Raw genomic sequence first — 26,379 nt, forward strand, 5'->3', positions numbered from 1 at the left:
AACCAGTGCATAGCCAAAGAGCCACACGGTGCTTTTCTCCATGGAAATTGCATTTCCTGGGTAATAAATGGTACTTCTGGAGTCATAAGAAACTCTGTTTCCCAGAGTAACAACACTTAGTCCGTGTTGTACACTTGCCAGAAATGCCATCCTCTGAGTCAGTGCTCTGAACTCAGGTGTTTAAATAGAACAACTTCCAGTATTTTAGAAAGACTGCTCTCCCTGCTGATTGTACTTGAGGCAAGCTTTATTATAATTGTTTCTTATTTCCTCTACCAATAAGCATGAATGACTGAAGCATGACCAGATCTGCTGTTTGCACGCCATTCTTGAGCAAAAAGTGATAGAAGCAGGGAACATCTTCCAAGATTCTTCTGTCTTGTGCATTTGTTTATGTTGGTACAAAGCAGGGGAAAAGTGCTACATGCTGTAATAGGTCAAATTTGATTCTCAGCCCGTACTTGCAGAATAAGAGTTTTCTGTAGAGACTCTTTCAAAGGGAGATGGATCTCCTTCACAGGAACAAAGTTTGACTTGTAATTCTATCCCTAGGAAATGCACATACATCCATTTGTGTTTGTTTGTAATTCCTTGTGTTTCAGAGCCAAGGAGAGAAAGACATTTTGCCTGTTCCTGCCAAAGGATGTAAATAAAAGAGCTGCTTTCTTTCCCCATCTATAATGGCCATCACAGAAACCTGTAGGGAGCAGGCATGATAAAGGGCACCAAATAGGTGAGCCAATGGGCTACATTTAGTAGCTTTGGTTTTTAGTGATGCTGGGATTTTCTCCCAAGGCAGGTAGGCTCTGGCCTTGTGGGGAACTTGTCAGCTCAGCTTTTGGCCAGAAAGCTCTAATCAGACTCCTGCCATGGCACTGGCTGGCATCTCCATTTTCCCATTAGCCTGTGGCTAGCAAGTGGTGGTGGGCATTTGGCTTAAGGGCTTCTCAGCCTCTGCTGCCAGAAAATGTGGAGATGAACTTCTGGTTCCCCTCCTTCTCTTGCATGTGTGTGTTAGTAGTTCTGAACCTCACCACTTCTGCAGTAGCAGTTTTCTTAAGCAATGGTAGCAAATAAAAAAATCACAAAAAAAAAAAAAAAAAAAAAAAAAAAAAAAATCACACACAAAAAAAAAAAAACCAAACCCACAAAAAAAAAATCACAAAAAAACCACAACCCCACAAAACCAAAAAAACCCCAAAACAACAACAACAACAAAAAAAACCCACCACACCCCAACAAACCCCACGCCCCAAAACACTGGACCAGCAGTTCTCCTGCTTTTCTGTCTCTAAACTCTGGTGAGGCCACATCTGAGATACTGTGTTCACATTAGGGGTCCCCAGTACAGAAGAGAAATAAAGGTACTGGGGAAAGTCTGATGAAGAGCTGTAAGAATGATGGACTGCAACACCTCTTGGATGAGGAAAGGCTGAGAACTGGGATTGTTCAGTCTGGAGAAGAGAAAGCTCGGGGGGATCTCACCAACATGTAGAAATACCTGAGGGGAGAGTACAAAGAAGATGCAGTCTGGCGTTTTTATTGGTCAGGATCAGAGGCAATGGGCACAACCTGAAGCCACAGGAGGTTCTCTCTGAAGATAAGGAAACACTTTAAACAGTGAGGCATGACCATTGGTTAATTGGCCATTCTCATTTCCTAATAATGGAATGGCTCGCTGTTAAAATTGTTTATTTGTGTGTACCTTGAGAAAGTAACAAGGAACAAACCCCAAAATATTTGCAGTCTCTGCAAGGTTCACTGCTGAGTTTTCACTTTTGTTAGTATTGAGGTGTTAGCTTGTTGTAACACCTACAAACTTTATAACTGGGACTGACAAGGCATATTTAAAAGCACTGTACTGTTGTCACACTATTGTAGTTTTGCTCAGTTCTTCTACAGAGGGCTTGCTGTCTGTCAGGGACATTGAGCTATGACAGTTCATCTTAACATTGAAAATGCAGACCACCACATGGAAAATGAGGTGCTCTGCGTATTTTTCTTTGTGTATAATATACAATATATCAAATTCACAGATGTCAGCTGTGGAAGTTTGTTGTGGAAAAATGGTAAGTTACCAAAGCATGTTGCAGTATTTTATATGGACTTCACCCTCTCCACCAATTTGACATTTCAAGAAAATTATTTTATCAAACGTGATTTTTTAAAAACTTTTTACTATCTCTACTTACTAAAAATAGTGATTTGACCAGATTAAAATATTATGCTGGAAGCACTTGGAAATGCAGAGCTGAAGTGTGATCTAGACTGTGGATTTGATTTATTCCAGACACAATGAAGTAAACCCTTGAGACATTCCTTGTTTTTGAATGCTGTTCAAAATCTAGGTCCAGACATGAATCTTGCATTGGAAGGTTGACCAATTAATATATGTCTTTGGGGGGGTATTTAACAAGGTTTGATTTGACCTGGAAGGTAATGACTGCTTAATATTTTTGATGAATAGAGAAGAGTTAAGGATTTCCTGGGGATGGTCCTGAGGTCATCTTGCATTTCACGAATACATCCTGCAACAAGAAGTTGCAGACTGTCCCCTGTGTATTGGAAAACTAATGCCAGCATTGATAAACTCAATATGTAGTGAGTGTGTTCAGTGAAAAGTATTCTTTTTCTGTATTTAGCACAGTTAAACAAGGTGACAGTTTGCTTAATGTAATCTTTTCTTGATTTTTTTTAGTTTTACTCTTCTGCAAATTTGAGATAGTAAAGATGCAATAATCTGATTTTAAGATGGAGGATATGTTTCAATATCAGTGTACCTCAGCAACCTGCCATATGGTCAAGAATAAAATACCTGGAATAAGGCATATTTTAAGGACTATTCTGAAATGAAAAGCAGGGACTTCTTCCTCTGGGTACTGTCATTGCTTTTACCCTGATCCAAAGCCCAGAAAAGTCTTTCTATTATCTGTGATTGGCTTGGATTGGGCTCTATCTTAACAATGCCATTGTGTCAGCAGTAATATTTCAGGAACCTGAAAAGGCAGCTTGATAAGGAGGGAGAGAGCAGTCAGGACTCAGAAACTGCTGCCACACAGTAGAGTGTTCACACAGCACTGAGTGTTGTTTAGAAAGTGTTGAGCACTTTGGAAAAACAGATCTGCTGCAGCACATTGCTTAGGGATACTGAAGTCAGAGAGCATCCAAACATTGCTTTGTGGTTTGCCTTTAATGCAAATAGAGTTAATGTTTCATTATATTTGGAAAAATGCTATAGAATTAGCTTCTGGGCCTCATGGAAAAAGTGAAATAACAGGAATGTTAGTTGTAACCCCCTTCTCAGATGCCAGGAAAGAGTCCTTGAGGCTGCCATAACCTAACAAGATATCCTGTTGAGGTCAAGTACATTTTTTTTTTCCTTCCCTGATCTTTCTACCTCAGTCAAGGAGAAAGGAACTTAAATTAGTTAGAGAAAATAGAAAACACAAAATGCTGATCTTGGCTTGTTAGTTCACATGAAGCTGGGATACACGTGGGGAAAGGTTTGTGTCTTTCCAAGCCTGGCTGCTTGGGAAAGCCCCTGCTCTGTGCCTGGGAGGTGGGTGGGAGTAGGGTGACGGTGCCTGGCTCTCAGGAATGCAAGAGGGGCTGGGCTGGGACGAGGGTATGCAGAATTTTACAGTGACCCAGACATTATGAACTTCTGCACGTTGGGGTATTAGGGATTACATCCCTAAGTGGCTTAGCTTGGAAGGCAGTAAGTATGGGCAAAGAGGGCCTCAGAAACCCCTGGTCCCTGATTCTCTTTTGTCCCTGAGCTGGGAATTAAGTCCAGCTCTGCTGCCCACCATGCAGCCTAGACTGGAAGTGGGAAAGGATGCCTGGCACACAGCAAGGGGAAGAGGAAATCCCTGGCCACATGACTTTGTGCAGATGGTCTTGGGTTTCTCGCATAATCCTCTGCTTTTGTTTCTTGGGAGAGACCCACCTCTCCTTTGCCTGAGTGTAAGCTTGTGTAGGAGGCTCAGTGGGGGAATCTTGCTGATTTAATCATTCCTCACATGTTGTTTGCCTGTGTATGGGACAATTGAGCCTGTAACAATCAATCTTGCACGCTCTCAAATAGGAAAATGCTACGTATGATCTAAGCTACATGCTGAAATGTGGTTATTGGAAATGAATTTTATGGCTGAATAGGCCAGCATCATGTTGTCTCTCTGCTTTTTTGGGCTTTTAGTTAGATATTTAATCACAATGTCATGCCAGCAGAAGATTTTACATTTTTCCTTTTAGTTTCCTTTTAGCTCACTGACTTAATCTTCTGCTTCTGGAAATGTTTATATGCAGATGACAAAATAAAGATTTTGTAAGTAAACTGGTGGCTTACTTTTTGATCACGTTAATTGAAATGCTTATCTTTGTAGAATCTCGTTAAAGAATAAGAAAGGAGTTACCTGAACTTCTATTATATGCATTAAGATAAATAATTTTTGCCATTTCTTATTCATATTGTGGTTAAGAACAGAAGTAACAATATTAATTTGGAAGTGTTCTCTTTCCATTTATCCTTCCATCAAATTGGCAGTTCTCTATAGCTGTTGTGTTCCCAATGGTAATCTACCAAATATTTGCATGTCTTCCCTTATAGCTTTTGAATGCATTTGTAAATCTCTTTCTTCTCACACATGGTCTGTGTTTTGGTAAAAGAGGTCTGATGCAGACATTCCTAATTACTGTACTAACATTCCTTACGGAGTTTACGTGAGGAACTCTGTTCAGATCTTAGGTTTTGAAGAGATTCCAAATTTTGGGGACTGTGAAGAAAATAAGACAGTCCTGTTGATTGTAAGACTTGCATTTTTCCCATGTTGGGAAAGGCTAGGATTAGGTGAGATAATTACCGCTGCCGAGCATGTTTGATTGCTCCTAAGTGACTGAGAAATAATCCATCGTAGGTAAAGCTGCTGTTACTAGTAGCATTCCCCTTCATTTCTATGTGTATTAGAGGTGGGATTATGTTTGAAAGAGCTGGCATTTTAGCTATGAGTGTCACTTGTCTGTAACCTCTGTTCTGCTACTCTGTTTTGTTGACACCTGTCATCTAATCGTATGGTAGATGAGAAGAAAAAATCAATAAACAGCTATTTTGCCTCCCCCTAACTTCCCATATGTTGAGAGGCTTACTGCTGCTCACTTAGCATTTGGGCTTCAAACTGTGTGTTTCAATTTTCTCTTTAATGTATTTTACTTCTCTGCTGAGTTCGGTGGGTGTGGTGCTTAGCAGCAACACATACCCTCGTTGTTCTGACTGAAGGCTTTAAAACCATCGGGATGATGATAAACTGAGGTGCAAGTTATTGTGGGAGCTGGCGCCCTCCGTATTTCCTTGTAGGGTGGGGATAATAGAAGCCTCTTGCCTGCTTAACTCATGTGATTAAAATGGGACACACTGTGATGTTCTCCTCAATTAGCACGATCGGCTCCCGGGGAGCAGGGGAACGCTGGCTGGGGTGGTTCGCATTTTCCTCTCTGACGAGTAGAAAGAGTCTTTTGAGAATTGCTAAATAATTCAGGCCATTAGGAACCTGTCAACTCAAACAATGCCCCCTCTGACCAGAAAAATGGTTGTGAGCAGTTGGACACCCTGGCAGATGTTGAACTTGTTCTCATTGTTCACTCCGCTTCAGGCAAATAGCTTTGCAGGATTTGTGCGTCGCTCTGTTGAGCGTGTGGGTGTAAGCAACACATGTTAGCCAGACTCCGTCTAGCTAGCTTTTATACCCCAGTATTTCTGTTAGTTAATTTAATGGTATTATAATAAGGTGCTAATATTGCCATTTACCACTTTTAGTATGTTTGCCAGCTAGCTATAATGAGAAACCATAACCAAGACTCAAAAAAAAAAAAAAAAAAAAAAAAAAAAAAAAAAAAAAAAAAAAGGTAAACAACATCTCCATCCAAAATTTGACTTCTTTAATATTCCTTCTGTTATGTTAATTTCTTATTTTGTTTTTTGAAGTGCTTGTCTAAACAGAATGATTGAGGGTATTGTTAAGCAGAATTTGATGTATACTCATCTAACCCTAGGATCTGAAACTTCTAGGGGAACATTCACATCTTGAAACATCCTGTAAAATCATACACATATTCAGGAATACTTTAGTTGAAATTCATTATGCAACAATCTATTTTATGTGCCTTTTGGTTCATGCTATTGAAGTAAACGGTGTTTTGACACAATTTTCTTAGAAACTTTGCCATACTTATCCTTCTGTAACATTTATTTATGTCTGCACGTTTTTCTAACTTGATGAGTCCATGATCAGTATTCTAAAGAAAAATTATATAATAATTATTTAATAGATTTGGTTAGAAAACAACCCCTTAAAGCTTCCTACCCCCTGGCAACTGTTTGTGCTTTTGCCTAGAATGGATGACAGCAAATAGTCAATTTTGCACAAGCAATTAGCTGGTCTGTTGGATCAGTTAATGGAACAAGCAATGGTAGTAATGCAATGTGAAATGGCATGTGTGCTTTGTAAATATTTATGTTGTAAGATCTCCTAGTATACTCTTGTGACAAATGACTCCACCTTCAAATATTTTTACATGTTTTATAGACAAGTTTTTTTTAAATGGCATGTGTGAAGGCTTCAGTTCTCATTTTGTAGCATAATGTATTACAAAAACCTTTGCACTCATATTTTTATGAGATTTGTTCAAGCTTTAGATTTTTGTTCCCGCAAATTAACTGTCCTAAATTAAGAACCTTTTTACATGTATGTATTGCAGTAAAAGAGCTTTTAATTATAGCTTGGAAGATACAAATACCTATTTAATTAAAATTATTTGGCTAACTCAATTTTGTTCATTAGATATTGAAAAAGTGAATCATTGAAGTAGAGTGCTTGTCAAAAAAAGATGCATCAGTTCTGCCCTAGTGATATTGGATGTAGCAAGTACTGTTAAGGACAGGTTCTGATCTTGGTCTTGTGTATCAGCGTTTCTCACTTTTTTACTGTTAGTTCTAAAGAAAAAAAAGACTTAAAAAGTGTGAGCCTTTGAGTGGGGCAAGCCTCTCTGTCGATGTGGGTACCGCTGCTTCTGAGGGAAACCTTTGTCTCAGGGGTTGTGAGCGCCTTGTTGGTCTCAGATGTTGCAATGAGAACCCTGTCAAAACAACCTCCCATTTTTATTACTGAGCATGACATTATATGGTGTGGGATTATGTGGTCTGTTGGGATCAGCTCTCCCAGTGTCCTCTTGCCCACCCCAATCTGTTCCCTGGCAAGACGGAGTAAGAAATGGAGAAATCCTTGATGCTGTGCGGGCACTGTTCAGCAACAGTGGGAACAGTCATGTGCTGTCACCATTGTTTTGGTCACAAATCCAAAACAGAGTACCATAGGGGCTACTATGAAGAAAATTAGGTTTATCCCAGGCAGTCCCAAGTTCAGGATTACTGGTGGGTCATTGCATGCCAGGCTTCTCAAATCCAGCATGCTTACTTCTTGAAATTGAGATTGCATAGTTCGTATTTTTTTTTCTCCCCTATCTTGCTGTTTTTCAGTAATGCTCGTGCCACGTGCCTTGCCATCATGTGATCATGCTTTATCTTTCTTAATTTAATTATACTGAAAGGAATAAGACCATTGCTAGATTCCCCAACTACTCTCTGTAAGACTTGAAAATAGATCATAACCACAAATAGTAAGCCCTTGTCTACAGCAGTGCTAAAGAACCATGCAATATAAAAAAGAAGGAAAAATTGTATCTTGCTTTAAAGATAAAATGTGTTTTGTTGTGTCCCTTAAGTGGCAGTGGATTCTCACTGTTTTGGACAAAAGGTGTGTGCAGACTGTCTGTAGAGCAAGCCCCTCTTCTCTGCTGAGCTGGGCAAGGGAGCACTGACTCCATAGGGAGTGGGGATGGGGAGAATTCCTTTGATCTCTGTCCTCACAGCATTTCACAGAGACAACAGGAGACTGACTGAAAAGTAGTAGGCACCTAGGGCATTGTAAGTCTCTGTGATAACTAAGGGTATAAAACTGTGCTCATGTACATCATGTTTTCAGTGCTTAACATCTATCCTGACCTATAGCCAGAGCTGTTAGATTTGTGTTGATGATCTCATTCAGTAAGTGAAATGGCAGGCTTTCTGGTGAACAGGAATGGGCTAACACACAGGCTCCTGTTTACTCTTTTCCCAAACTCCTCTGAATCCGAATGAAGTAATGAATGACTTCAATGGTTTTTTGTCATTTTGCATCTGATAAACATTTTGAGATAAGACCAGAAAGCTAAGTGTGTGAGCACTGGCTTGCAGAAGGCTGAATTCTCAGAAAATGAGCTGATGTCTTTATGGAAGAATTTACTGTGGTGTAAGGTTTGCCTTCACCACCGGTTTAATGGGAGACCACCGTGTTTCTTGTGTGGTTCTGTTTCAAGGCCAAAGGTACCAAGAATGGATCTTAAGTACGGTTTGATGAGAATATTTCTTTAGCAGATGTTGCATGATTCAGATGTTTCAGTCATGAGATCAGCAGGGCTTTGAAACTCATCTCTGGTTATTATCCTGTTGACAACAACATACAATTATTTTTTAGCATTAGTTACACTTAGTGTTGCATACCTTCCCATCTTTCTTGAGAGCTCCACTAGAGGTTTTTGATTTGAGAACCCAAATTGCCTGCTTCAAAATTCTTTAATTCCTACATAGATTCTGTTTCAGAGAGCATGGGAACCTGTTTTGGATTTCATGGGAAGGCGCTGTGCACATCTGTGTACTGTAGCAGTCTGTGGTTGAGCCGTGATTGGCAAGACACTGATATCTTCCCACATGTGCCCATGCAGCACTCATCTGTTGAGTATTAGTCGGGGGACCTTACAGATCAGGGATTTTCACAAGGCTCTGCTGTATCAATGTCAGGTGAGCCAGCCAGGAGAGGTCAAGAGGCAAAATGGAGAACTGGCATTTCAGAAGCAGACTGGACTGTGTCTAGGAAAAAATGTTTTACAGGCATGGCATATGTATATGAAAGTAGGCTGACTTTAGGGAAGGAGGCGTGTCATCTCAGCATGAATGCCAGGGATAGGTGCTTTTCCTGTCTTTTTCTTCATGGATTTCTGTTGCTTAGGAAATAAAACTGTGGTGACAGTGGGATGTCTTAGCACTTTTGAAGTAAAATCTAAGGTTTTGTAGTGTAAAAGTCATATAAAAGATAGGCTAAAAAACCTGTCTTTAATTCTGAGGGTTCATTTCTCCTCATCTATAAAATTATGTGGCTTTAAAACATCTTTATAGATCGACAGAGATGAATTCTTGAAATTAATACACACAACTTTGTTTTTAGTTCCATTATGGACTTCTCTGCACAAACTGCAGTTTGTTTTTGTTGCAAAACAGAGACATTAAGAGCCATTAAACTACCAGAGACGTACATTAACACAAGCTAGGAGGGGTTCCTCTTGCTGTACTGAAATACCCCTTAATTTCCTGTGTGACCTAGTAGCTCTTTAGAAAATAAGGGTAATGACACCCTTCCCTTTCCCAGCAGTGTTGTGATGATAATACATTTGTGGAAGATTGTGAGGTGTGTAAATACTTCTCATAGTAGTAAGAGATTCATCTATTGTTTTCACCATGGGGCTTGCCTACGTCTTGTTGATCTCCAGAGAAAATTTCATTATCAGGTTGTGCCAAGTTGATAATGGCAAGGCAGTGGGTGAGAAAAAGGGGGCAGACAAAGTGGATATGGATAGTCAGTTTTGGGAGTGTAATAAGTATGGACCTTCATGTTGTAACCCACAAGCTAGACTGTACCACGTAAGTCAAGCAGAGGTCAGAAAAGTATGCCTTCAACATGCGGTGTCTGTGTGCTAAAAGTAATCACTTAGGTATATTGGAGGTGAAATTTTGAAAATAAAACTTATTTGAAAATGAACCTGGGGTATCAACTGGAGTCTTGAGACCAGATTTAATGAATGTTGATTGCTGTGTCATAAAGAGAAGGAATGCACTGATGGAACAGGCTGATAAAAAGTGGAAGGCATAGTGAATACACAGGTAGATTAGGAATAATGTAGTAAGTAGCTGAATGACCCCTAGGACTGCAATGATCACATGCAGTGAACTTCAAGAAGTAGAAAGTACAGGATTGAGCGTTTTGCACTAATAGCAGGAACATGTGTTGACATTTGAGGGTAACTCTGCAAAAGGAAGTGGAAGGGAAAGGACAGCTTATTACCTGTTACTGAAAGATTGTGGGGCATTAATGTGATTCAGCTGGGTCCTAGGTTGTGTTGGTCTACATACATGTCATTGAGTTAAGGAAGAATCACTTTTTTGAAAAGGGTGCTGGAGAGGCATCTTTGGGAATAGCATTTAGCCTTTTGAACATTCATCTTTAAGACAGATAAATTCAACAGAATAACTGATGATGAAAGGCTTCTGGACTGGTTGGGTAGTAATTTTGTCTAAGAAATCACTTGAACATGGTTTCGTTAGTGACCTAAGAAATGGACTCAAGGCGGAAATGCTGTACTCTGTGTGAGAAGAGGGAGAGGACCAGGGCCCAGCTCTTTCTCCTGAGAGCACCTCTCTCCTGTGGTGCTTTGACTCATGAGCTGTTCTTTCTGTGTTAATCCCAGGACCTGAATCTGGCCTGTTAGTGAAATAATGGGACCACAGCAATGCTAAGTGGAAAGAATATAACTGTACCAGGAACATGAAGAAGAAAATAGCCTGCTTTGCACAGAGGAAAAGTTCTTACCAAAACAAGATGTGAAGCCCGCAGACCTATTTTCAGTTGTAGAATTTAGCAGTATGGGCACAAGTCATATACTGCTTTACCAGGTTTTACAAAAACTGGGCTATGAAACTCGCATGTGGAAAACTTAATGGAGGTCAGTAGAACTCAAGGAAGTATTTGACCTTTGCCGTGATGAGAAGAGTGTATTCAGTGATAATATTGTTAACCTGTGAAGTTTGAGAAGAGATCCAAGTTGTTTTCCGGTGGATGAGTTGGTATAACTGGGCTTTGGAGATTAAATAGAATTTTGTTCCAAATTACATCAAATCTGTTGGGTTCTGGAGTTTCCTCTATAATGAGTCTTAATAATGGACACACTGAAACAGGGGTCCACTTTTAGGTGGCAATTCCTCTGTTACTATGCAAATCGTTATTTCATTTTTGTGGATTTACGTACTGATTTGGGGCTTTTGTGGGTTGCTAATGCTTTTTATTATAGTGTTCATGTATTTCTTTTTAAGTGAACACGTCATCGGCAGTGTAACTTGGCTGTATTTTCACACTTGGCACTTGAATGTAACTCTGCCGTTTTATTGGAATATTTGAATAAATGCATTGTTTTTTGGCCGAGTTTGTTCACCAACTGCTGCTGCAATCAATGAAGTTTTGAGCTTTTCTGGTAATAAGGCAATTGTTCATGCGCCTAGCTACAGATTAATACCCTAGCCCTGTATATTGAAACTTGGGTGATGCCATCTGCATGTGAAGAGAGACATTTTACCTAAGGTCAGTTATTAAAAACCAGTTATTAAAAACATACTGGGGAAGGTAATTCTTTCCATGGGAGAGTGTAAGTGTCTGGCAAAAGAAAGTGGCAAGGAAGAGAGCACCAGAGTTTGTGGTTGTATCTGTGATGTTGTTGTGCAGAGTTGTTAAACACATCTGAGAGATTGCTCCTAAGAGTGTGTTTTCGTGACTACAGCTTTCCTGCTGTGGTTTGAGGAATTACATTTTTGCCAGGGTGTCTCACTCAAGGATGTTAAGGTTACCTACTCCCAACCAACAAGCTTAGGAAAAAAAAAAAAAGAAAAAAAAAAAAAAAAAAAAAAAAAAAAAAAAAAAAAAAAAAAAAAAAGAAAGAAAAGAGGAGGAGACCCTGCAGCTACCTTCAGGCAGGCAAACGCCTTGCAATTCAGCAGATTTCCAAGCAGCTTTCCTGTGGAAGCAGCCTGGAGGCTCAGGAATGCGGGGTCAGACAAGAGCTCAGTCACGGTGTATTCCCCGGCGGCTGCCCGGCATCGCGGCGGGCCGGCCCGCGTAATCGTTCCAGGCGGCCCGTGGAAAACCACCCTCTGGTTAAGCCTGCATCCTGCTGTTCCACCAATGGAAAAAATTGAACGGGAGGAGGGTGTGTAGCCTGCGGACGAAAATACACCCAGCCTCGCGCAGGATCTGTTTTTAGTTCCCTTCGGCCGCGCGTTGTGAAGTGTTAGGCACAGTTTCCTGGCATGCCCAGGGCAGGGAGAGGCTGTGCCTGCGTGTCCCTGCTCCCGCGGCAGTCCCGGGGCAGCCGGGAGGCTGCGGCAGAGCCCTGGCGAGGTAAGCGGGGCTGGGGACCGGGAGGGAGATGCGGGGGGACAGCAGTCAGTTCTCTGCTCCCCGGCTGCCGGCCAGGGCTGAGCACTGAGAGAAAAGTGGGGAAGGACTTGGGAAGCCTCTGGAAGCGGAGGGCAGAGTGAGCTGCTTCGGTGCCAGGACTTGCATCCCCTCTGCTGCCTCTGCTATGGGTGGCTGCACCCCAAGGTGAATGGTTTTCCTCCAGAAAACTGTTCTTGGTGGTCATCTCTCAGACTCTATTGCCTGAATTGCTAAATAAGCCACTGCTGGGATCATTTTACATCTCTGCTCTGATGGGGCTGGATTCTTTTTTTAAGGCAAAGCATGAGAAAGCGTAATTAGTAGCACTACGGTTTACGTTAAAATGACTCTTCCAATACAGTGAATTGAATAATCTCTCTGATTTTTTTTTTAATTATTCCATCTATTCTCAGTAATACTTTGAGTGACTTACAATAAATATGTAGCAAGCAAGAGTGTAATGTTTGTGCAGTGTTAGAGGAAAAAGTTTCGGTCAACACTGCAACCTCTGCTGAGCTGGGATGGTATGGAACACCAGAGCTTCTGCATCTGCCAGAGGAAGGTCCAGCACAGGTTTTGATCTTGCTACGTGAATTTTTAATACATAGTTGTACACAAATTGTGAAAATGCTATATTCTGTGGCAGACAAAATAAAAATGAGGAAAATTCCCCCAAAATGGAGAAGTGCCTTCACCCCTTTGGTTTCCTTTTTTTTTTTTTTTTTTTTTTCAGAGGGGTGATTAATTTGTCTTGCAAAGCAATCAGAGTTTGTAACTTTGTTTGTGCTTGTTGCTGATGTGGTCACCGAGTTAATTTTGTACACTGGTGACTTCATTCTGGAAATCATGCATCTCTGTCTCATTAGGGTGGATGATTTGACAATGTTATACAATGTATAGTAAGTTACAATTTAGAGGCAAGAGCTGGAATTTTTTTGTCTCATTATCTTCAGCGGGAAAGGGGTATCCATGTATCATGGGAGGATGGACTCTGAATAGGGCAGTCTGTAGCTGTGAAGCTACAAAGCAATTTTTTAGTGAGGAAACCTAATCCTCAGTGTACTCTTTTTGTTCTTTTAATGTGCGAGTAACATGCTGGTGCTACAGGGGCACAGGAAAGGAAGCCTTAAGCTGTGTTACTGCTGTAGAGCTCTTGGCATGCAAAAATCAAGGTCTGCTTTCAATTTTCCAAGGGACTGTGTCTCAAGTTTACTTTTGGTGTCTAACTCCCAGATCCTTTGTCCTCTTCAGGAAGTCCCAGGGCTGTGAAGGTAGGAAAGCATTTACTTTGGAATAGACACCCTCAGGTATTTATGAATGTGTAAACTAAGTAGAAAAGACTATGCCAATTGTGGCCTGGTTTTCCCCTCCTGCTTATGGAGCAGGCTGTGTAATAGGTGACAAGCAGGGAGTTTTGCAGCCACCCCAGTCCCTGTCTCTCAGCCTGAAACACACTCTTCTGCCAGTTCCTAAAGGAGGCTTTTCTCTGATGCCATGGGTTAAGAGTTGTTCCAATAGACTTGGAATGTGTTATGCCAGAAAGAGCAGAATGTGTTAATGTTGCTGTCTTGGATTGTTCTTCCTTTCTGCCCTTTGCTTCTCTTCTTTAGTAGGGCCTATGTGGCTGCTCGTGGTGTTGTGAACTGTGTCCTCGTCCAAAAATAAACTTTATCCTATCTTCTCCAAAGCTGATGTTTTGGCACCTACAGTTTTGCGGGGATATGTGTGAGAGAATATCCCCATGACTTCCTGCTGACTGTGGTTGTATTTGAGAGCATGAGCTGGTTGCTACTGAAACAGACAAGAAAGGAGAAGGGCAAATGTTCCTGGTGGAGAATTGGGAATCCCAATTTGACCAGCAAGCCCACATCCCCCCTGCTGATGTTGGTATAAGTAAAGAGGGCTGAGGCAGAGACCTCTTCAGGAGTTTGTCTTAGCAAAGCCTGCAGACTTGCACTCGGTCTCCCAAGGGCTGGGCAGCAATGCTGGAGCCCGGGCTCCCCTGCTTGGAGCATCTTGCTTCTTTCAGGTGCACCCTCTTCCCCACCCAGCCTCAGGCCTTGAAATCCCCTGAGAGCACCCTGTAATTCTGCTCTAGGACCCGACAGTGTGCTTACAACCCAAGCAGGTGGAGAAGTCTTTCAGATCACTGAGTCAGTTTCCGCTCTGAGGGCAAGAAATAGACCCTTAGAAATATCAACTCTTTAACTGCTGCAGCTACTGCATTAAGCCAAGATGTTAGCTGGCATTCCCGGTGGGTTCTTTTTTTAAAAAATAAGCTTAATGGCTTTTATTTAAATGGATGTGCACTTTAGCCATTGTGTATAAATTCAATAACATTTACAAATGGTGAAATTTGTTTTTCCTGCCAAAGAAAAATAAGTCCCTGGAGATTTAGACTGTATCAGCACTGGTGTAATATGATAAGGATCTTCAGGCTTGATTCAACCTTCCCTATTGCACTAACTTGAAAGCTATAAAGCCTAATTCAATAAAGCTGCCAGTGTCTTGGACTTAGAGTGATGGGTTGAGCAAAAGAAGGGATCACATCCCCAGTATGGGATGTTTAATTCTGATACGATATAGATGTGAAGCACTGTAGATCTATTGGAATTAATGCTATTTTAAGAGAAGAAACCAGAAAAGGAGAGTGTCTGTTTCTTGCTTGAACTGTAAAATTAGAAGTCCATCTGCAATGTAGGTATGATTCACAACATAAAAGCAGTGTCTGGGGTCATGAAGGCTACTTACATTTAATGAGAAAAACAATTGACTTTAATTTGATGTGTAAGCTACCAAGCAGTTTCTAATACAGGAGACTAGAACTCTGCAGAGATTAATGAGTGAGTGAGGAATTCTGGCTTCAAATTGAATTTTTAAGGCAAAATAGTATTTTTGTTTTAATACAGGCATACTTGTGGTGTTTTGGTTATTCATTCTTTGAATACAGTGGTATATAATGCAAAGTATCCTGCCAAGAATACCGTGGCATAATTATTATGGTATATTTTTATAATAGGAATGTGATTGAGATTGCAGGAATAAGAAATCTGCTTCTGATTTATGGAAGCATGTGACCAAAGTGCGTACTTCGAAAAAATACAGTAAATTGTTTCCAGTAAGAAACTCCACATTTAATCCAGCTACAGGGTTGTGCTAACCTGGCCCCCTCATTAATTTCACATATCCGTCCATACACGGCCATGCAGGAAGGGGAGGGCAGGTTCACATTCTAGCATTCTGTATTACTTTCATATTAAAAACCAAAGTAGATTAAAAGTTAATTAAAGCTTCAAACTTGTAATTCTGTATCCATGTAAAAATTCACAAAGCACAGTGATTCTTTGGAAAACCTGTTAACACATTAATATCTGGAAGTTAGTTGTATACAATCTCAAAGATTTTGTAAGCCATTTAAAATGGACAGTGTTTTAACCTTTCGGTGAAAGAGGATGTAAAAGTTACTTGAAAGAAAATACAGGATTTGTTCAGGCAATTGAAACAAACAAGAAATAACACAAAAAGCTTTTCCTGATGTAAAAAACTACCAGGGTAATTGCTGTACATCAAACCCTGAACACTTCTAACTTGGTCCGCTGTTAAAAGAAAAAAAATCGGTAATTTCTTATAAATCAGGGGATTTTCTGTTTTGTTGTTTATTGTTCCGAAACAGTTTCAGATTCTCCATTATCCCAGCTGCTCTAGTTCTGGTGGCAGTCTCCTGGCAGTCACTTAGGAGCCGTGCACTGAGGGCAGCTGCCTGTGTAAGGGCCCTGGTGCTGCCTTTTCTCTTCTCTGTGCCGCCCCGCTCCGTGTGCACAGTCCAGAGGTGACCACACTGGCCCCCCTCCGTGGCTGGGAGCCCTTACCTGCCCTTGTAGAAATGAGGGTTTTAATCACAGCAGAAAGCACGTGACTCCTCTTGCTTCATCACTAGAGAGGAGTTGATGGGATATACTCTGCCCTCAAAGGTGCTTTGTATAAGACTTTTTATCAATGCAGAGTGAGTTGATGCTCTGCCTTTCTTTGGTAAATGCTTACTCTTGGGTAGATGGCTGTGAGGCACTGCCCAGTGGCAGGTATTCCAGGATTGGTCCTATCTTGTCTTGAAAGGAACTGTAGTGGTGCAGGTGACAATCCTCCTGTTAGTGAAGAAAGTCCTATGAGTTTGTGATGCGTGCTTGTTGTTTAAGGTATAAGTAAAAATAAAATACTTGGTTAGTTTATTTCTTTCTTTCCTTAAGGAAAGATTTCTGTTAAAATTTAAAACTGCATCCTGCTGTGTCATTGTGAAGACCTGAGAAAATGGAGGTTGCTCTCTCATATAGTAATAATAGATATTATTATATATATATCTCAGTATATAATAATTTATACTTAATAATCAATGTATATGCTATATCACACAAAATATTATTTATAATATTTATAGGTAATAAATAATAAATCTTCACATGAAAGGGTAGCCATGCATTGGAATATGCTGCCCAGGGAAATGGTGGAATCACATCCCTGGAAGGGTTCAAAAGGCATGTGCATGTGACACTGTGGATAAGTGATGAACCTGGCAGTGCTGGGTTAAGATGATCTTAGAGACAGTTTCCAACCTTAAGGATTCTGTGATTCTGTGTAGGATCTTCTTTTATAGGGACGAGACAGCTAGCTCTAGGTCTTACCTATTTTTTTGCTCTTAATCTAGCTCTCCTTTTAAATACTTTTTTCCTTCTTAATGATAGGAGGTTTTAAATTTAAGCTCTTCTGCTGTGCATGAAGAGTTTTGTTCTTGGTAATGCTGAAGACTCTCATGACTTCCTGCATCTTTTAATGAGCCCTCACTCAGTGGTGCCAATTTGATGATATGATGTTAGCCTCATCTGCACTGATCCATACTTTTTTTTTTTTTTTTTTTGAAAAACTGTTTTTGTCACTCTGGTGCAGATGATATGTTTAATAAAGTGAGACTTAACTTCCCTGTAACTCTTCAGTAGATTTTTGGGGAAGCTTCACCAAAGGTGAGTGGTTTGCAGACCACTTATTTTTTATCTGCCAGAGAAGACTTGTTCTCATCAGGCACCCAGAAGAATAAAGGCATCAAAATACATCAGAGACTTAGCTTTGGTACATGTGTTTGTCTGATGAGGGTTAACTTGGTGATCCAGACTAAAGTTTAACATTGCTGGGATTGACTTTAGCTGAACTCTTTCAGCATCCTACGTGGTGGGACAGAGACAGTCCTAGTCAAGCAAATCTGCTGAACCTCCCTAGGAAGATCAAGCAAATCTAGGAACCTCCCTACCACAGCCTCTTGCATTTTATGGCCACTGTCCAATGCTGACTGTGGCTGTGGAGCGTTGAGCCTCCTGATGGCTTCCCATCTGGAAGCTTGCCATTTTCTGACCTGTAGCTTTAGAGAGTCTCAGCCCAGTTAGTGTGACTGTATGGGAAGCAGATGGCTGACAGTAGCAAAATCATGTTTGGTGTGTGCTCCTGCTATAGCAGATGAGAGCTTGTCTCCCTTGACTCAGATCTCCCACCGATTCATAATGTAATAATTCCTTGTTATACCTCATAAGCAAACCGAGTATGGGATCTTATTATTATGATTCAGTTTTGCTTGAAATATGGTTAGTGAGTCAAGTTGGAAACCTTTGAGAGATTAAGCCTGGAGAGGAAAGCACCCCTGCAATTGCTAAGCACTACTTGTATTTGTGTTCAACTTAAGAAAGTCATTCTCTCCTCTAGCATTCATAAAGCAGTCCAGCTCTGGTGGTAATAATAAGGGAATAGAGGTGGCAGGCGCTTCTCCAAAACAGCTCCTGAGCTTGTGTGTTTGTGTTGTGAAGTAAAAATTCTAGGAGAAGTTTATGTGGAGAAGCCCCAAGGTGGGGAAATACATTTTTAGCTCTAGGGTTATGACTGGTGTTAGTGTTTGGGTGTGGTGGGGATGGTGGGGTTCCCGGATTAGTATGTTTGCATAGCTGGGTTTTTTTTTAATGTGTCAAGGGGAACCAGGGTGAAGATTGAAAACTCCTTTTTTAGAGAATGTGGTTGTAATTGAAAGCAAATAAACTCTTAATAGTCATCTTCGGGCACGGTGAGCTGCTTTCTAATTATGCTGATTATAATTGCTGAAAATATTCATAGAAACGGGTTTTGCTCACAAGAAGTATTCATCTCTCTGCATAGGAAACAAGAAAAGCATGTCTTCTGCAGCAGTGGATTGCTGTGAGAAATACAGCTGAAGCTGAATTCTGTCCCCTGCAATGTAATTTCCAGGGCTTCCATAGATGAAATAATGTAAAACGTGAGTGTTTGGAGGAGCATAGCTAGAGTTTGTCCATGACCACCACCCTGTATCATGCAGCCTTTAGGTATAAGCTGAATTGCTTTGCTCTTCCTCCACTAATTGGAAGTAACAGAAATGAAATTACTTCACACAAGTGTGAGGCAAGAGAAAGAGATGACAGGTGATTTCCAGGTGATGGTCTTTGTGCAGCCTCAGAGATGGGTTATCGCAGTGTGCGCAGATGTTGAGCCTCTCATGGCTTTCTGAGTGGCTGGGATGCTGAGAAAAATCCCTTGGGGCTATTTCTATGGAATTTATTGACTGTTCTGCTGTAGTGCAGACTGATTCCTGCACAGACAGAGACACTGTTTTGTAGACACTGTCCCCTGAGATAAATTTATTCCCTCACCCATTGTGTGGCCTGTGTATCGGAGACGCGTACAATGGACCCTGGTAGCCACGGCTCAAGCTTTGACGAATTGAATGTCTGTCTTTTGAGGTTCATGACAGCAGCTTGCTCACTACCTACTCTGTTAAAAGGATTACCTAACCATTGCACAATCACTATGGAGACCAGATGGTCTTTTTGCCTGTTTCTTTAGACAAATTGAGTTCAGTGTTTCCTTATGAATAGATACAAGGCCCTCAAAGCTCTCTTGCTGAATGTACTTTCTGATCCCAGATGAGGAATTCTGAATGTAAACTCATTGTTTCTTTGTGGTCTGTGCCTCTTGGATATAGGAAGAGAATACTGCTGGGTGTTGGCAATTTGTTCAGAGTTTGGAGCTTAGGAAGTTTGTGTGTTGTCTTCTACTAACCTTGAATCAATAGTCTTTTTGTTCAATCCAAGTTGCATATGACACTTTAAAAGCTATTCACATAGAGGAGTGCACTTAGCAGCGTAGGCAAAACCTGCACGGGCAAGGGTATCATAAATAGTAAACTTCCAAATTGTTAGAGAGAGTAAGAAAATTACAGATTTTTGTCTTCTTTGAGTGTAAGATGAAATTTGTGTGGCTTATCTGTTTTATTAGATATCTTTGTGATAACAGTCATTAATTCATGTTTATAGGTCTGTAGAATCTCTATCATGATCTGTCTCTTCTGAGTTATTTATTTGCTAACATTTTTCTAGGCTTGCTGTTAAGACTGTTTTTAGTTCTAGTTGGCAACCTTTACCTTTGTTTTTGGTAAGGTTAGCTACATACCAGTGAATTTATTCAAACTCTTTCAAGGTTCTTATACAGTAAATAGCCACAAAAAAGTCAACGAGAGCAAAAGCCAGCATGTTCAAATCAAGTAGCTATTCAATTGAAAATTATGAACAGTAGGCATGGAATTTAGGCAGAAAGGAAAAAAAAATGGTGGTGTTGTGTTAAGAAGGGTTTCTAACTTAACTGTATATTCCAAAACTTAGTCTAACATCTTGTACTGTTTCTTTTCTATGGAGTGTTTCAATCCCTAAACTGCTGGTGTGTTCTGTGACATCTAGATTTGGTTCTTTTGCTTTGAGTTGTGGTTTTTGTGTGCTAAGTGAAGAGCCAATACTTTCAGAAGGTTATAGGAAGTGCTTGGGTCTTGTTACCTCTGGGTCTGCGCAAGGCCTGGTGCAGCCTTTTTCTTGTTTTAGTAGCAGATTAACCTAAAATCAGAACAAACCTAAAGAGGGAGGTCACTGGGTGGCTGCTGGAGTGAATTTCATGGTGGCCTTTCACCGCAAAGGTCATGTTTGGAATCCAGGCATGGGGAAAGATAAACAGATGCTGTGGGACATAGCTCTGATCAGTCTGGTCCACATTGTAATGGACCACTGCACAGTACTGTGAACTGTAATTGGTCTTCCAAAAGGAAAACTGGAGAGGGATGAAAGTTTGTCCTAATTCAGTGTCAGTGAGAGGAGTGAAAGATAAAGAGGAGAAAAAAATTAAACATTTACTCAATGACTTATTTCTACTAATTCAATGTCAATTGTTATAGTATGCTTATAAAAATGTGTGCCTAAAGTCCAGGAACTCCTTTCATCAAACTTCTTTTAATTTGTAACTTCTGATTTTTTTTTCCTTTTCTATTCATTTTACATACAGTTGGAGTAAAGTGCAAGTTGTACTTGACTAAAAACCCTTTTTTTGTCTTTTTGGTGTTTTCTAGGAAGTCTGTGTGCAACTCCATTCTGGTTTTGGCAAGCATAGTGGCTGGCCACGAAGACAATGCAGAGCATGCTGACTGCTAACCGTGCTTGTGTTTGAGAGTGTTCCTCCAGGTTTGCTCTTTCTTTTATACTGTATTTTTAATCTAAAAGTGATAAGGGCTTGAAGTAGGGATGTTAAAACCTAGAAGCTCTAGAAGATAAGATTATACTTTCACAGTGGCTTATTTTGACAAATTTTTAATGAGGCAGCAGAGTATCCTCCTCCAGGTGATAGTCTGAGATCTGATATGTAAAGAGGCGTAGCGTCGATGGAAAAAGCATTTTGGTGTTGTTTCTGTACATTACAAACACAGGAGATTCATTCTGAGTAACAAAAAGAACAGAACTGTCTTTTTTTCTTTGGGGTGCAGTTTATGTAGGTTTGAAATCTTCAGTCACCTCAGTGGGCCAATTTAACTGCTCCAGCGTGTGCTATTCACTGCAAACACTGTGAAAAACTGAAGAGCATTTTACCAGGCGATCCATCAAACTGTGCTGTGCTGAATGAACATAATGCAGTTTTGTACTGTAGTGGAAGATGAGGCTGTTAGCTAACCAAGTTACTTTTTGTCTGATTTTTGGCATGGGTTTTTTTTTTCCTTTTTCCTAGATTAGCTCAATTTAAACACATAGCTGGGGTTTACTGAACATTTTATTGAGGCAGCACTTGGTTGCACAGAAATCAGTCAAGCTGAAACTACAGTGGGCTTGTCTGCTGGCAGAAGGGATTTCTCTGAAAGTACAGTTCACTTTACATCTAAGTTATGATTATCCTGCTGTCTCCCTTTCATTATGCCATTGTTCTTGGGAGCCAGAGATTTTGTAAGTTATAAGAAAAGGATGTTGCCAAGGGTGTGGGTGGAGGATGGTGTTGACATGATTTCAATGGAGTTAGATTCCAGCTTTATAACAGAGGGGTAATGAACCTTAGAGAAAATAGCCTTTCCTAGCTTGCCCCTAAAATAAGTTCAGTTATGAATTTAATGTTGTACATGTCTATTTAATGGCTTTTTTTGAAACAATTGCTTCATATCATTTTTTAAATAGGCGTTTTCCTGTGTGAAGGGTAAAAATGGCCTGTTACTTTTTGCTCTGTCTTTTAGCCATTGTTTCTAATTAAACTCTTCTTAATTTAGTGGAAAATGGGGAATTCAGAAAGTCAATACAGTCTTCAGGGATCAAAAAATCATGCTGCTACTACAGCTGGTGCCAAGCAGAAGCCTTGCTCTCTGAAAATTCGCAGCATTCATGCTAAAGATGAAAAGTCTTGCTCTATGCATGGATGGGGACATACTAGCAGCGGCTCAACCTACAAATCAAGGTCCCTTGCCAGAAGCTGCCTTTCACACTTCAAGAGTAGTCAGCCTTATTCCTCTAGACTTGGTGACACTGTGATGAAGGTCTCCAAAAGCAATGTCCATGCCAAACATAGGACAAATGCCTCAGGGGACTACTGCCAAGGGAGTAACGCGATGTTTTTGCCGGAGAATGGGTTCCACTATATTGGCCTCCAAGCTGGAACTAATCATGCTGCCTCTCGAGAATGCAATGGCCACATTTTAAATTGCTATGGAAAAAATGAGAGTCTTGCATCAGCCTCCCCATCAGAGGACAGGAGGAGTCCAAAAGTTCTCATTAAAACTCTGGGGAAGCTGGATGGTTGCTTGAGGGTCGAGTTCCACAACAGCAACAACAGCAAGGTACCAGTCGAGGAGTCCAGTGGACCAGTGCAGTTGCTGAGGTATTCCCCTGCCTTGGAATCTAAGCCAAATAACCTGCTTGATGTCAGGAGGAACTCCAGTGCAGACTGCTCTTCAAGCCATCGTCTGTCACCTACCGATTCAAGGCTTCGGTCTAGTAAAGGAAGCTCCCTCAGCTCTGAGTCTTCATGGTATGACTCTCTCTGGGGAAATGCTGGGGATATCAATGAGCTGGATGGTTCATATTTGACCAGGAGCACTCCAGATACGAGCATTCATGCCAGTTTCCCAGCAAGTGACAACAAGAAGTCGTTCAACCAAAGTTCATCTCTTTCCTCACTCCGAGATCTCTATAAGGATACAAATTTGGAAAGCGCTCCTCCACCTGGGATCAGGCTGTCTGATGAGTATATTGACACTCCTGGTAGCCTAAGCAACCGTGTCTCATTTGCCTCAGACATTGATGTTCCCTCCAGGGTAGAGCAGGGGAGTCCTGCACATTACACCTCCTACACCCTCCCTTGCAGAAAGCCTAAGCCCCTTGGTGAGGATGCATCCAAGAAGGATACATTAAAGAACCGAATGCGGCGCATCAGTGACTGGACAGGAAGTCTTTCAAGGAAGAAAAGGAAGCTGCAGGTATGTACAAACCAGCCTAAGTGTGTGAAAGTTGGTTTTTCTGTTCCTCTTATAAGCATAGTGATTGCCCGATATTTGTCTTTTTTGCAGGTTAATTACTTGCTTATCTCATTTAGTAATTTCTGGAATTTTGAGAGGTTTTGCATCCCTGATGCTGTCTGAAATGTTAGCAGCAAAAAAAGATACACGTTATTTTGTGCAAATTTGCCCTTCCTGTTTTCCTCTTTTGTCACCTAAGTTAATGCCAATCCTTGCAGCCTAATGGTTCTGTGAATTTGCCTTTGAAATTGTTGCATTACTTAAAAAGTGACTTGGGGTTTAAACTTTCTTTTTATTTCAAATATGAAAATGCAACCTCTCTCTATATACATGCTGTGAATTAGCATACATGATCTAAAGAGTGTGGAAGGGGCAGTAAAAGGAGGCCATTGTAACTATCTTTGCAGATGTTCCCTGTCTGTTTACTGGCTTCACCACTCACTTTTTGCATGTCAATCCATTTGTAGCAAGGCAAGCAGCTGTGTTGACCAGAGGTGCTGGTTCTGCCTCCACCTCCTCTGAAGGCACCACATGGAGCAACCTCCTCCTTCCTATGTGTCAGCTTAGTTCACCAGATGGAAAAACTTGGGTTGCCATATGGCTCACTGGGAGATGGTAGTGTGAAGGAGATGGGAGGGGAGAGCAAGAGGGAGGGAAAGGATGTTTCTTTAGAAGAATTTAAGACTAATCCCATTAATAGGAATTTAGGATGCCTGTGGTCAGGAATGAAATTCTCATCTCTAGCTGCAGGCCCCAGAACTGGCTCTTTAAATACCAGACTGTGCCTGGTCTCTGTGTGTGAGTTTGCAAGCTGAGATGAGACTGGTTTTGGATTTGGTTTGGATTTTTGGTTTGGTTTTTTTTTTTCCCCCTGGATCTTCCTGGTGTTTCTCATACAGGAACAGTCACTGTGCTTCCCTAAATAAAGTATGCTCCCTTTCAGCAGCATGGATGTGCTGGCCACTTCAGAATTTAGCAGAGGGCAAAGGGCACACACTCACTTCTCCAATTTAGGCAGCAGCTGATCTGCTGATCGTAGATCGTAATTTTATGTGGCACATAGGGCAAACACTGTCTCATGTGCTGGAAATTCAGACAGGTCTTGTGCTTAACCATGTGCATCTGTCATTGCAATGTAAAACTCTGGCAGACCCTTAGGCTCAAAAATGAGCACGGCGTAAAGTTTGCCGGTGCACGTCCTAGTTAGGGGCTACAGAAGTGGGAAATGAAAATGAAAGCTGTTTATTTGGATTACTTCTTTTGTGGGTTGATGCTTATGTAGTTTATCAGATGCTGTCTTTTCACCTTCTTATTCAGCTGTGAAAGAGAGGGCAAAAAACCTGGAATCACTGAAGAGCCTCAATGCTGTGTTCCAGGATTCTTCACTGATTTCATCATCTGTATCTGTTCTGGATTTTACTGCCAGGCTTTACATGATTTCTGCATCCCAGACTTTTAGTATGTATTACTTAGTTATGACATTTTCAGAATGGCATTTGTGGTGCACGATTCATAGCTGTTTTGAATTCACTATGCAGTGAACTGGCTTCAGACACGGCAAGGAAATTTGGCTGGAGAGATTGCATCAAGCTTGAATCAGATTCTGGTAGAAGGAAAACAGCCCTAGCTCCAAAAATGGTGGTTTCTTAGAAAAGGCATAGGAAATGGTTAGTCACTGATTTTAATCAGACCAGTATCCAGCAACAGGAAGGGTAAAAGGGAGGTAGTGAATGCTTTGTAGTTTTGCAGTTCCTTGTGTGGCTTTATTGGTTCTTTTCCATCTTTCACACTTTGAGTAACCTGCCATCTCTTCTGGGGGTTGCTGGGTTGTAGTTTGGTAATGCTTTTACTCTTAACAGGTCCTTCAGCTTAAAAAGACAGAAATGTCATGCATGGTTCTGCTCTGTCACGTGGCTGGTCCCTGTTTGTGCGACTCCATCTCGTCGATGGCAGCATCTGTGCTTTGCTCTGAACAGCGCGTCCCTTCCTCCGTACATTAGTAATCCCTGGCTGTGAGTCACTTGGGCTGAACGTAGGTGAAAGCTGGAACACTTCCCTCTAAGCGGGCCTAAGTGCCCGTGGTGGCTGGGCAGTCCCTCCAGCTGCGCCAGTGGGAACAAACCAGCCAAGCCCCCTGCTTCATGGGAGCACAGACCTAGGATATCCCAAGGGATAGGCTTGGGATACTGAGGCCAGACCCTTGACCCTAGAAAGGTGGTGGAGTTTAATCCCCTGTGTGAACAAATTGCAGCTTAAACACAGACAGAATTTTCTCCATCCTGAAGGCTCTTTCCAGACCATCTTATTCAATGCTTGCTAATAGGCAGAGTAAACGTAGTCCCAGACAGTTTGTTCTGATGTCAGTATTGCCTGCTACATTAGTTATTCTTTCCTATTTTTTAATCTGTTATGATTTATTTACAGGGAGAAGTGGTATCTTCTCTTGGCCTGCATTTGTGAGGCTGTATAGACTCTCCTTGGTCTCCTATGTTAAGACTGGAAATCTATTTCCTTTTCATTCTGGCGCCCTTCCTCCTCATCTGTTTTAAATCATCCACAAACAGATTTGCATATGGGATGTTCCAGAGGAGTCCTAGTTATGCCCAGTCCAGTTACTCGGATGTTTCCTTATGTCTGGCTTGATCTGATGTATCCTGGAATTGAGTTTGCCTTTCTAATAATGATCTTGCATCAAGACTTGTAATCATCTTTTCCAAGGCCTGGTTTTCCTTGCATGAGGGTATCCTAAAGTAAAATGCATCACTGGTACTGTACTGCAGCAAACATTTTCATTTACTTTAATCTGTCCTGAAATGGCACTGGGGTGATGCTGTGTCACAATTCAATGTGTGTGAGCTGAAAAGTGTGTGATATATTGAGACCTGTGGACAGAATTTATACAGACTTGCTGCACAGTCAGATAGGACTGAAGATGGTGATGTAAACTCTGTTCAGCTCTTTAACATGGAGAACATTAGCAAATTCTGTGTAAAATGAAAATCCATCCACCAGAAACAGCTATGGAAGAAAGGTTCTTGAATTAAGTAAAATAGCCTCACTTCAGCAATCATATCTGAAATTTTATGACTTTATAAGCCAGAGTCCTGATATGGGCTGTAAAGAGAATTTAAAAGAAAAGTACTTTGAGTCAACCTCTTTATTTGACTTGAAAACTGG

At 41.1% G+C, this 26,379-nt stretch overlaps 1 protein-coding gene across 9 annotated transcripts in view; it reads left to right on the forward strand.

Moving 5' to 3' along the window:
• The window catches only part of TIAM2 (TIAM Rac1 associated GEF 2), a 191,849-nt gene that overhangs the window by 82,130 nt on the left and 83,340 nt on the right, over positions 1 to 26,379 (forward strand). For 8 of the 9 annotated variants that reach the window (XM_063390157.1, XM_063390154.1, XM_063390155.1 and 5 more), the window contains 2 exons: positions 20,785 to 20,896; positions 21,961 to 23,163. In XM_063390157.1, coding sequence (XP_063246227.1) covers positions 21,967 to 23,163 — 1,197 coding nt within the window. In that variant the 5' untranslated portion in view covers positions 20,785 to 20,896; positions 21,961 to 21,966. Of the gene's footprint in view, positions 1 to 9,467; positions 12,312 to 20,784; positions 20,897 to 21,960; positions 23,164 to 26,379 lie in introns of those variants that run through there. The other variant, XM_063390159.1, reaches the window with a different exon arrangement.

This window comes from Prinia subflava, chromosome 2 (assembly GCF_021018805.1).
Source record: "Prinia subflava isolate CZ2003 ecotype Zambia chromosome 2, Cam_Psub_1.2, whole genome shotgun sequence".
Classification (NCBI taxonomy): Eukaryota; Metazoa; Chordata; class Aves; order Passeriformes; family Cisticolidae; genus Prinia; species Prinia subflava.